The following is a 13,314-nucleotide window of genomic DNA, read 5'->3' on the forward strand; positions in this document are numbered from 1 at the left end:
TGGTATATAAAAAGGCTAAAAAAAATGGTGATTCGACTGTGTATAAGTCGTGTTTCTGATTCGGCACCTTAATTTTCAACAGAACTTCATACATGTATAGCAAAGCAAGTTTGTTTGGAACTCTCGAAAATGACGTAACTCTCCCTATACGACACTGGTAGAGCCAGCTGACGACATGCCTAACTAACCATCGGGAATTTCCATCCAACGCGCAAGCCACATGTAATTACAAATGTTATGTAACCCAGAACCTTACTCGCATATCGAATCATTGTCAAAGTAAGCCCGTTTGATTTTGGGATCTGTGGCTCGCAATATCTCTCTCATACAACTACGATCGCTAATGCCACAACATTTTAAGAGGTCAAGCCATGCTAATGTGCCGAAAGTATGCCGCCGGCCTTACAAGTCTGATGCTTTAACCACATAGACGGAAGAGGACAACTCTCTATGAGTGCACCTGATGCATCAGGTGCAGTACGTCTTGCAGTACGTCTATGTGCAGTGATCGTGCACGAGAATACGTCGAATGTAGACGTTCTGACGTAATACGCCGAGATTCGATTTGCTATAAGATACACTGGGCTAATTATACCGGTATATAAATTCATTAGGGAGTTGTTCTTTCATGGTAGCTTTTTCTGGCAGGTAAGACAACTCCTAATAACATAACCGATATTTCGATATATTTGTTGACTACGTTATCATATCGTACCGAAACTAATTTTTGATATCGTCCCAGCACTAGTTAGGATATAGTATTACTAGATAAGATATAATGGTACTAGATGAGATATAGTGCTACGAGATGAGGTATGCAACTACTAGATTAGATTAAGAACCACTAGAGAAAATCAAAAGTTACTAGAAGAAATGATTGCAAGAAACTACAATAATCATAAAAGATCTTATTTATATTAAGCAGATCATTTATTACCGATGAACAACTCGTGAACATTAAAAATGACAGCAAACAATAAAAACTAGTGCACTTTTAAAAATTTTGTATCTAACAATTAGAGTATAATATTGAATGGTACTATTGAGTCAGGGCTGTACATTCATAAATAAGATAATAAAAATGACAATAAAATTGCACTCCAAAGTGAGCAGAAAATGAAGGTATCGAATTCAAAATCATTGATAAAAGCTCAAGGTATGTGACGAAAAATTGTGCTATACATGTTAAGAAAACTTTCAAGTAGAACAATTTTTATAGCATGAAAACTGCCGCAAGTCGAAAGCCCTTTTATAGATGCTACTTTTATATTACAATCTATCTTTGCAAAAAGCTCATAAAAACCGCTTTAAAAATATTCAATGAAAAAAATAAATAAAGTACTACGCTATACAATTAGCATCCTTACAGTTGCTACAAATATCGATCAGCAGATGAGGTAAATGCGTGGAGGTTGCCCATTTGAGTGAGACAGCTCTGAATGTGATTTACGTGCACTTCTACATTGTTCCTGAAGCAACTAAAATGGTGATTCACATGAATGAGATCAATACCAGACAGACACAATTGAGTATAACACAGGTTCATCATGCCTTGAAAACTAGTATTTTCAACACAAACACTACGCTCTTCTTTAACAGCTATTGACCCTAACAATGAGCTCTTCATCTTGTAATGATTCATTCTTTGCATACAGCTTGACAATGTAAGAGACATGCAGAATGAACAAACTTGAAGCTCTAGTTCACCCACCGACTGTTGTTGGCCTTCAACAGTTATCTCAATCAGGAAACAGTTTAGAGCACACACGTGTTAAAACATGATTCAGAGAAGTCTACTACGAGAAAGGTTACTCATTTAAACGATATCATGTTCTTGTGAACTCATGTTCTTATCAACTTATGTTCTTGTGAACTCATGTTCTTATCGACTTATGTTCTTGTAAATTCATTTTCTTGTAAACTCATGTTCCTGTAAATTCATGTTCTTGTAAATTTATGTTCTTGTAAACTCATGTTCTTGTAAACTCATATTCCTGTAAATTCATGTTCTTGTAAATTCATATTCTTGTAAATTCATGTTCTTGTAAACTCATGTTCTTGCAAACTCATGTCCTTGCAAACTCATATTCTTGTAAACTCATGTTCTTAAAAACTCATGTTCTTGTAAATTCATGCTCTTGTAAATTCATGTTCTTGTAAATTCATGTTCTTGTAAACTCACGCTCTTAAAAACTTATGTTCTTGCAAACTCATGTTCATATAAACTCATGTTCATATAAACTCATGTTCATATAAACTCATGTTCTTGTAAACTCATGTTCATATACTGTAAAGTTATGTTCACATAAACTCATGTTCATATAAACTCACGTTCATATAAACTCACGTTCATATAAACTCACGTTCATATAAACTCACGTTCATATAAACTCACGTTCATATAAACTCACGTTCATATAAACACATGTTCATATAAACTCATGTTCTTGCAAACTCACGTTCATATAAACTCATGTTCATATAAACTCATGTTCATATAAACAAATGTTCTTGTAAACTTAAACTATCATGTCACCTAAGGTTCTTAGCTCATGTTTCTGGCACAGATTCAAACACCCTAACCACGAAGTTACTGAAAATGCTAACTTTAAGTAAACCAAAGTTTGTATGATGCATTTTCAAACGAAGCTTATTCTTCTTCCCGAATCTTATTGGAGCCCAGCTATCCGTTTCCTGTCATAATGATCTATTTCAATATTTAATTTTTGCGATTCATCAAACATGTAGAATCTACATTACCGCTTAATGTGTTGGAATAATTAAAAGAATGTTTTATGGAGTGACTTTTGCATATCCAATGAGCACACATCGTAGCGAAATAATGATATAGTTTGTTCTCAAATCAAACCACAAAATGAACACAATTCACAATATCAATGTTTATAATGAGCCAACAGTAAGTCCTACTTGCAGTAACAGAAATCCATGTTTGCCAGACTAAAACCATCATGATATATGACTACCACTTGGAAAAAACTATTTCCAATTTACATGGTTTGCATCACATCAATCTACTACAATCATGCAACTGTTGAGGAAATACTGGATAAATTCTATATGTGTAATCCAACATAATTAAAAAAATATCAAAAACGCAGTTCGGATATTGTACCATTGAGAAAAAAAAAATTAATTTACTCATGAATATTTTAATGCATCTCAAGGGATATGTGAGCAACTGTCATGGCTAGTTATTGCTTGAATAATATCAGCTGACAGAAAATCCGAAAACAGTAAAAATTTATTACTATTGCTGTAGCTACTAGCATTTCAGTTTTACCGACTGCAAAGAAAATGAATGATAGGTTAGATTTTTTCCTGCTTGCAAAGGTATGGTTTATATTGGTATGAGTATTTACTTGGTATGGGTTTATAATGCACATTGCATAATATGCAGTTTCAGTTTACCTGAGACGTTCATAAAATCTGCCATGGATTTCATTACTACCGCGAACAATTTCTTTCAAATATTAGATTTTTTACAGAAAAAGTGTATTGCAATATAGGTTTAAATAGCCACCAAGTAGTAAGTGATAAATACTTCTGAATTAAATCGCAAATGTTGTAATAATGCCAATCCTTGGTAAATGTTGTAATCATGCCAATCCTTGGTAAATGTTGTAATCATGCCAATCCTTAGTAAATGTTGTAATAATGCCAATCCTTGGTAAATGTTGTAATCATGCCAATCCTTAGTAAATGTTGTAATAATGCCAATCCTTGGTAAATGTTGTAATCATGCCAATCCTTGGTAAATGTTGTAATAATGCCAATCCTTGGTAAATGTTGTAATAATGCCAATCCTTGGTAAATGTTGTAATCATGCCAATCCTTGGTAAATGTTGTAATCATGCCAATCCTTAGTAAATGTTGTAATAATGCCAATCCTTGGTAAATGTTGTAATCATGCCAATCCTTGGTAAATGTTGTAATAATGCCAATCCTTGGTAAATGTTGTAATAATGCCAATCCTTGGTAAATGTTGTAATCATGCCAATCCTTAGTAAATGTTGTAATAATGCCAATCCTTGGTAAATGTTGTAATCATGCCAATCCTTAGTAAATGTTGTAATAATGCCAATCCTTGGTAAATGTTGTAATCATGTCAATCCTTGGTAAATGTTGTAATCATGCCAATCCTTAGTAAATGTTGTAATAATGCCAATCCTTGGTAAATGTTGTAATCATGCCAATCCTTGGTAAATGTTGTAATCATGCCAATCCTTGGTAAATGTTGTAATCATGCCAATCCTTGGTAAATCATTTGGATAGCGTGAGCCCTACTCGATAGTAGGGTTCAACACATTTCCTCCGATGACAAGACCTTGGGTACACTTATGCAATGCAAACGCGCCAATACTCAATCACTACTGCAATTACTGTAAAACCAGTATTTGAATGCGACCTTTATTTGAGCATCACTATTTGCCATTATTAATCTTTACGAACCCTTAATAGCAATTGATCAGTAAAAATGAGTCCACTAAACCGTACTAATAATAATTCGACTACATCAATAAAAATTCATTTGTTCACAGTTTCTGTTCATATCAAATTCCGTTTTTCAACTCCAAGTCTTCAAGTTTTTTCGTCAGAAACTTTGACTGCAACACCATAGAAATAATTAATAACTCCATCAGTAGTTCATTTTTAAACGCGATCTTGATACTTCGATGTACGTGAAAAAACTTTTCGCATTCACAATGGAATCTGTGCTACTACATATTTTGAGGCCATTTTGATTACACGCAGATTCTCTTAATTTGTGTAGAAATGTCTATTACAATGGGCAACGTGTAAAAGTTTTGCTCTGCTAAAAAATTGTTTGGATGCTCATATCCACTAGCTCAGCTGTTCAGTAGGTGGGTTGAGGTCAGAAGACACCGTGGAAAGTATTGAACCAGAAGAATATGAAATGGTTCCAAACAGAACAAAAATCAGAATGCAACTGGTAGAGCAAATGACGCAATATTTTTGTTTTAAAAATGTTAATATTTGTTTTTAAAATGTTAATTTTTGTTGCTGCATGTATTATAATTGTGGTTTGTTTATGCCACTTGTTCTTAAATATATATTTGTAGCATTTGATAGATTATTACAAAACTTATAAATTTGTAGTTTTATAGCATATTATTTGATAGCATGATTGCGGTAACGTGAACTCAGCTTACAACGGATCGACGCTTGTAACTCCTGTTCTACCAAACATAAAAAAACAGTTTTGGCTGCAAACTGTAGCAAACATACCGATGAGTGCAATGAGCTTTTATGCAACATTGTTGAATATAATTATAAAATGAAATATGCCTTCAAATTTAAAATGAATAAAAAACTTGAAAAGCTCCGAAAAATTGCCACTCAGGCTATAAGATCATTGCAGGTTAATTGCAAGCAATAGATACCAAGTGGTAGAGACATGTATAAGCTTTCTCGTGCATATTTATTTAGAGATCTAATACAAGTTGGAGGTAAGTTAGCAAATTTCTTGTATCCAAAAGGGTTGATGTCGCACGGCCCGAAGGAAAGTGCAAAATATAGGCAACATTCGAATTGCCTGTGAAAGTGTTAAATTTGTCTTCTCAACATTCCGATGAGATATTTGACAAATACAACGTCACCCCTTATGTGAACGTCACCTCTCATAAGGGCCCGCCCAAAGGGAAGGGTCGAAAAATAGAAGGCCATGGCGTTCAAATAAAGGTTTTATGGTAATTGCAAACCAGGCATGATCATGGCGGTGAGATGAGATAAAACTATCAAACTACTGAACTAAATTTAGAAACAGACCTGCTATTAGTTGAATCTGTAGAGAGTCTGATACCTTCTAGTGCATTCTGTATAGATCGCAAGTCAAGCGCATTGACATCTCCCTCGCTGACAGCCTGAAATAAGTAAAATATATTTAATTGAGAATTAATACAAATTAGCTCGTTGTAATTAGACTTAGAGACTGGCTACATTGGGCAAAAAATCAATCTAGGTATCCACTCAAGTCTATATATTGCTAGCTTGCACCTCGTAGTTAAGCTCTAGTTAGTTGAAACCAAGTAGCTTTTGTAGCTATATGTATATCACAACTGGCTAGCAAATGTGGCTCTCTCTCGCTAGTTAGCAAGCAAAACATTATCATAAAAATAATAGAACCTGAATTTGAGTTGTGTACTACCGATAAAGAATGTGGCAGTATAATTGTGGTGTTTATGCCAACAAGTTCGCTGCAGTATGGTTTAACCAGAGCAAGCATGAACAGACCAGCAATTTTACCCTGAAAGAAAAATATGTAAGTGCTGAATGCAAATCTAAGTTTTACGACTGTCTTGGAGTCCAAGCCTGAGCCTACCTTAAGTTGTAACAGCATGGCTGTTAGTTTGGTAATGAGTGCGGCCATACTAGGCGACTGAATCGTGCATTTGAGGTCTTCCATGCGCCGTTCAAACATGGCCTTAGCCTCTAAATCACAACCATGCCTCGTTTCCTGTGATGTGTCTGCCCCATCAACCCCTTGTTCCATTGACAGCTCGTGGCTATAGATCTGAACAGCTGACAGTTGTTCTTCCAGACGCCGATTTATCTCTTCTAATTCTAGTATATCATAGGCATACCTAGATGAAATGAAAAAGTATCTTTAAACTACCTCTAATTGGTATCAACTGATAGATACGATTTGAATATTAATGAAATCCTCTGTCAAGTTTCTGCTTGATAGAGGATTTAAAGATCTTGATGACAGGCATACTTGATGACAGGCATACGTGAAGGCAGGCATACTTGATGACAGGCATACTTGATGACAGGCATACTTGATGACAGGCATACTTGATGACAGGCATACGTGAAGGCAGGCATACTTGATGACAGGCATACTTGATGACAGGCATACTTGATGACAAGCATATTTGATGACAAGCATACTTGATGACAGGCATACTTGATGACAGGCATACTTGATGACAGGCATACGTGAAGGCAGGCATACTTGATGACAGGCATACTTGATGACAGGCATACTTGATGACAAGCATATTTGATGACAAGCATACTTGATGACAGGCATACTTGATGACAGGCATACTTGATGACAAGCATACTTGATGACAGGCATACTTGATGACAGGCATACTTGATGACAAGCATACTTGATGACAGGCATACTTGATGACAGGCATACTTGATGACAAGCATACTTGATGACAGGCATACTTGATGACAAGCATACTTGATGCCAGGCATACTTGATGACAAGCATACTTGATGACAGGCACATGTTAAGAATTCGTGGAGCACAAACCACAAACAAGAAAAGCAAACAAAAAGATTAGCGAGGAGACTCCTTACCTCTTTTGAAATTCTACAGAAAGGGGTTCTAAATAAGATTGAAATTTTTCTGCTTTGGCATTCATTGATTTCAGTTCATCAACTTTCTCACGTTTGATGGAAAGTGACTTGGAAAGTTTGGTGACCTGCACAAGGAACTTGACTGGAAATCCCCCAATGGTCCCTGACTGGTCACCGAGAAGGCGCGAGTGAAGTGGGGCGAATCCAAGCAACGGGTCATTATCCTATAACATGGATCAGCTTTCTACATGCTATGACAGCCTAAACTGTTGCCAGGATTACAATACATGTGTTAACTCTTTCGCTACGTACTCATTCGCGTAATATGGCTTGGCAAAGCATTTGTGTATGGGCAAGAGCATTATGGTGTGGCTTTAGTAGGCTTCATAGAAAACGTTTCTGATTAGTCAATAGTTAATTAATTAGCCTATTGTATCCGTATTAAAACAAAAGGTAAACAATTATCTGCATGTGTTGAGCGAATAGAAAATATGTTTACAATTAATCCTAAGCGAAGTTTCACTTCGCAAAAACTTAATTTTTGATCGCAATTTCTTTTTAGCAATGGCCTGTCATGTCAGACGGATTACAGCTTCAAAGGTTCATCTAATTTTAGATTTATGGAATATGAGCGATTTTCATTGAATAACAGTACTACTGAGAGTGATTACTCTATTTTTAGCGGTAATAATATTGCCGTAAGCTGTAATAATATTGATTGTCCAAATCAGACATACCCATGGTCGTAGTGTGAATGACCAACAAGTGTCAGAGCTTATTCTGCAACACATTTTTGGCTAAAATCTTATGCTGATAAATTTGATATTGAAACATCTTTTTATAGACCGTGTTGTTCAAAAGTTATGACAATTTATATGCGGCCTTGTCAAATATTAGGTTTTACCAAATATGAAATTACGGTATGTCCTGGAAAGGAAATTAATTTGGTAGCAAAAGGGCTAAGTTTCTTATCTACAATGTAAAAATTCGACCTTACATAGGAAATCGCATTCAACTATAATGAAGGCAAAAGAATAGCAGAAAAAGGTGGACAGATACCTGGCAACTACCGTACTTTTCAGACTATTAACCGCACCCTATATAAGCCGCATCTGCTTTATTTCCAAAAACGATAATAAAACAATACATAGGCTGCACTTTTTGTATAGGTCGCACAACTCATGACAGTGCTTTTTAACATGGCAATAACTTTGCTGGTTAATATGGAACAGTGCCGTTAGGCACTGTTCCGTATTAACCAACGCTTTTTAACCTAGTGCCTAAAGGAACAGTACCGCTAGGCATTGTTTCGGTTTTTATTTCACCACTAGAGGAGCACTAACTGAAGATTCCAGTTAATGCGCCCTAGCGGTGAAAGAAAAAAACCACAGAATGGCTGCACCCTCTAAACAAGCCGCATGGCTCAAAATATCAGAAAAAAGTAGCAGCTAATAGTCCGAAAAGTACAGTAACTGCATGTGTTTTTCATCTGACCCAACTGCCAAGCACTTGATATATAAACCAGTTGCTACCAATACATGACAGGCAGCTTGCTATATTTGTATACGAAAATCTGTCCTTAAAAGGTGGGATATTATTTTACCTCTGTAACTCGACTACAACATTAGTTATAGAGCTAAAATACAACTTTTCATATTCGTTATTAACAGTAAAACAATATTGATTCAGAGATTTATTGTCTCGGAGAATCTTAGCAAATGAAGTTGGACAGTTTGAGAATGAGTTTGAGAAATGAGAATTTTAAGCAAGAACATGTGAAGGTTTGCTACATATCATGCTTCATGTCGTCACAAGCTTTAAGCTCACAAGGAGTTGAATAAGTACAGTAAAATATTCTGGGTGCAGCCAGCAGGGAATTGTAATAAATGTAATTGTTGCTTGGTTTTACTAATCAACAAATAATATATGAAAACAATTTTAGTTTCAATTCTTTGCAATCTGAAAAAAATTTGCTACTTATACTGCTAGAATAAATTTCCAAACATTCCGTAAAACCTGTATTTGAACGCCACCTTTATTTGAATGCCACCTCTATTTGAGTGCCACCTTTATTTGAATGCCACCTCTATTTGAGTGCAACCTTTATTTGAGTGCCACTACGGGAAAAGGGTTGATTTACAATGGCACCCTTTAATTGAACGCCACTTATATTTGAACGCCCTTTCTATTTGACTGGTACTATTTGACATTCTTAATCTTTACGAACCCACAATAGCAAGTGATAAATTTTTATGGAAAAGTGTCCACAAAACCGTACCAACAATGACTCAATTACATCGATAACAATTAATTCGTTCATTGTTTCTGTTCATGTTCGAAGTCTGTTCTCCAACTCAAAGTCTTTAGGTTTTTTCGTTAAAAACTTTGATTGCAACACGACAGAAACATCTAGTAATTGTATAAGGGCTAATAGTAGTTCCTTCTTTAACGCAGCCTTGATACTTCAATGGATATGGGAAAAAGTTTCCGCATTTATGATGAAAAATGTGTTACTACATATTTTGAGGCTAATATTTTGAAGCCATTTTGATTAAACGAGGTTTCTCTTTATTTGCGCTAGAAGTTTCTATTCAAAATGGCATCGCAAAAGTTTTTCTCTGCTAAAAAATTGTTTGGACGCTAATATCAACCAGCTCAACTGTGCAGAAAACGGGTTGAGGTCAGAAGGCATTGTGGAAATTATTGAACAGCCGGAAAAATATGAAATGGTTCCAAACAGAAGCAACAATTGCAACGCAACTGGCTGAGCCTACGATGCTAATATTTTTGTTCTAAAAATGTCAATATTTGTTTTAAAATGTTAATTTTTGTTTCTGCATGTATTATAGTTATGGTTTGTGTCAATTGTTCTTAAATATATACTTGTAGCATTCAATAGATTATTATCAACCTTATAAATTTGCAGATTTATAGCATATTATTTGCGGTAATCTGAACTCAGCTTACAATGAGTCGAAGCTCGTAACTCTTGTTCTATCGCACATAAAAATTAAGTTTTGGCTGCAAACTGTAGCAAACATCGATGAGTGCAATGAGCTGCTATGGAACATTGTTAAATAGAATTATAAAATAAAACTATGCCTTCCAATTAAAATGAAATTAAAAACTTTAAAGCTCCAACGAATTGCAACACAGGCTACAAGATCATCGTAGCCAATCTTCAGCTACCACGCATGAAATACTAGAAAAAATGTGCCCAGACTGCCCCAAAATGCTATAAATATATATATATATATATATAGCATAAACTTAATTAAACTTGTAGCGCACACAGAAATAAACAAACACCTTCATTTAAAAGTTAGAATGATGAATGTTGTATATGTTTATTCATAATGAATTTTTTGCGCAACATCTTTTTACTCCACCTGCAACTCCGGGCATTCAGGTAGTACATAAATGAAATGTGATCGTAATCAACTTAATAGGCTTGAAACTAACTTCACTTTCCAGGGACACTCACCAGTTGGAGATGACTACTTCTGTGAGGAGGAGATATTGTGCCGGTGTATCGTGCAGGACGAATTCTGTGTTGGAATGAGGATAGGGGTATTGTATCTTGCAGCCTACGGGACAGAATACTACAACACTTAAGACTTGCTTTAGCAATTGTTAATGGTTAAAAGCATTATTAAAGCATATAAACTATTTCCAAAAGTGAAATGAACTTTTCAACCGGATCATAAGTTAGTTAATTGATTTCTATGTTGGTGCATTAAAATTTAGCTAAATTTTAAATATTTTTGGTGCATATATTGGCAAGCTACCATAAAAATTTCCAGTTGATTGAATCCATAATTTGTTTGCTTTTCAATTCAGTAAAAAACAAATGTTTCCATAAACCATGAGAAGGGAATTTCAGGTAATAGCGCAGCTATAAATTCGACCGACAGGAGGAGAGTTAAAGGTTAGCACAAGATATTATTGCACTAACAGAAACAGATAACATCATGGTTTGAATATTTTTGTGTAATTTCAACCAAATCAGCTTTATCAGTTTGATCAGCGTTTGCAAAATATCAACTGGCTGTGATGCTACACAATTGCATTAAAGCCTCATTTTTCGAACTCGATTTTCTAAAAACTATTTGTTCACGTTACTTATTCATAAAAGCAGAGCATACCTTAATAAGTTTTAAATGTATGACTTCCTAGAATAGCAAATTTTTGGCACAATTTTTTTAATTTCTTACTTATGTAAAAGAAAACTTTTTTGCAGGCACGCTCCTCAAGATGATACACACAAACCAATGGGTGTAATTTTACAACAAAAATTAAAGTGGGACGCTTAAATACGATGCAGACATTGTTGGAATCCTTGTTGACCTTGCGTTATAATTATCTGTCATTTTGTGCAGCCATAACAACGTAGCATAGCAACTACTAGGGAGAAATGTATTAGAATGACAGCCAACATGAGTGCTTCTTATCTCGTGTTCACACATAATTACAATGGCAGTGACATTTTAATTACATTGCAATGGCGTTGCAATGTAGCATTGTATCAAACAATGTAGCCATGTTGTATTAAAACAAATTCAATGTATAAATATGTAAAAATCAATGTAAAACAAAATTACGTGAAAAACTTTATGAATTATTAATCGATAAAACGGGCAGTTGAGACATTGCCATTACATTAAAACTGAGGAATTGAGAAGAATAGTTGAACGATGGAGATATAGAAATCGTCTACCATACAGTAGTTTAAATGAACTTTAAATTAACAGGACTCGCTGACATTTATTTATATCTACACTTTATTTTTATTCATGATTTTTTTAAATTTATCATTAATTATTATGGCCAGTTTTTTAATCTTTGCTCATTTCAGGTTTTCAACTCTTACCACTATTTTTACTCCTTCCTCTCAATAACTACTACACTACTTCAGCCTTCTTCAAAAAATGATTCAAAGATGTTTGTTTATGGCTTTTATGATCCCTTGTCTTAAGTTCAGGAGTAATATCGCCTTTTTTTAACTGTTACTATGACAGGCTTAGTCTTCACGGAAGTTATAGTTTTAAACAATTACAGTTAACCCCACCATCGACATTAATTCGTTCTAGTGCTGAGATAGTAAGGCGAAAATGTCGTATAGAGGGGTGTAGAAACCCATAGTAATAATCTAATGCAAACACCCCAACCGTTAAAAAAACATCAAAATGTTACATACCTACAGTACCTAGTAAAAATCAGCATCAAAATAGTATATTAACCATGGTAACTTAAAATTTATAGTAAATATTATATTAAACACTAGAATGCCCAATAAATTCGATATCGTTTCACTTGTGCAAGATCGTAAGGTGAAAAACCCTCAAACAGGGATGTCGTAACGACCGGGATCGACTGTAAGAGGAGGGTACAGTGCATCACAGGTTATGACGTTCCTCTTTTACGGTTTTTACAGTGAGTGAAATCTATCGAATTTATTGTGCTTTCTAGCGTTTAATATAATATTTACTATAAATGTTAAGTTACTGAAGTTAATATACTATTTTGATGCTGATTTTTAACATATACAGTATGCATATATATATATACATAACTTTAAAGGTTGACTTGCAACAAAATTCACATTACAGTTATTTGGTATCAAAAGATTCACCATGTCTTACTCTGTTGTGTTGTAAGTGCCAAATATGTGGAAATGTGATTACAAGCTTTTAAAAGCTCAAAAACGAAAAGCCGCCATAGATTGGAATCTCTTTATTTCGATGACGTAACCACGAAATTTGGTTATCATCTTGTCACGTATGTTCTCACGTGAACTGAAAGGCCAATAAAAAGCTCAATATAAAACTTATCGTAGCACTAGTTTATGACAAACACTTCGAGTTGTACCAAAGACCCCGTATCAAATATAGATGCTCGCTACTTTAGTTTTGTTTCAAAATTATTCAATCGTCAAGTCGTAATCTGATCATGTGACCC

General features: G+C 34.8%; 1 protein-coding gene across 1 annotated transcript in view; it reads right to left on the reverse strand.

The window, feature by feature from the left end:
* Positions 1 to 918: 918 nt before the first annotated feature.
* LOC137394186 (protein lin-9 homolog) overlaps positions 919 to 13,314 on the reverse strand; it is a 30,379-nt gene continuing 17,983 nt past the window's right edge. Inside the window, exons 7-11 of the mRNA XM_068080938.1 lie at positions 10,841 to 10,943; positions 7,357 to 7,580; positions 6,362 to 6,623; positions 5,809 to 5,903; positions 919 to 1,478 (exon numbers count right to left, since the gene is read on the reverse strand). Coding sequence (XP_067937039.1) covers positions 1,373 to 1,478; positions 5,809 to 5,903; positions 6,362 to 6,623; positions 7,357 to 7,580; positions 10,841 to 10,943 — 790 coding nt within the window. The 3' untranslated portion in view covers positions 919 to 1,372. The remainder of the gene's footprint in view (positions 1,479 to 5,808; positions 5,904 to 6,361; positions 6,624 to 7,356; positions 7,581 to 10,840; positions 10,944 to 13,314) is intronic.

The sequence above is a fragment of the Watersipora subatra genome, chromosome 1 (genome assembly GCF_963576615.1).
Source record: "Watersipora subatra chromosome 1, tzWatSuba1.1, whole genome shotgun sequence".
In the NCBI taxonomy this organism is placed as follows: Eukaryota; Metazoa; Bryozoa; class Gymnolaemata; order Cheilostomatida; family Watersiporidae; genus Watersipora; species Watersipora subatra.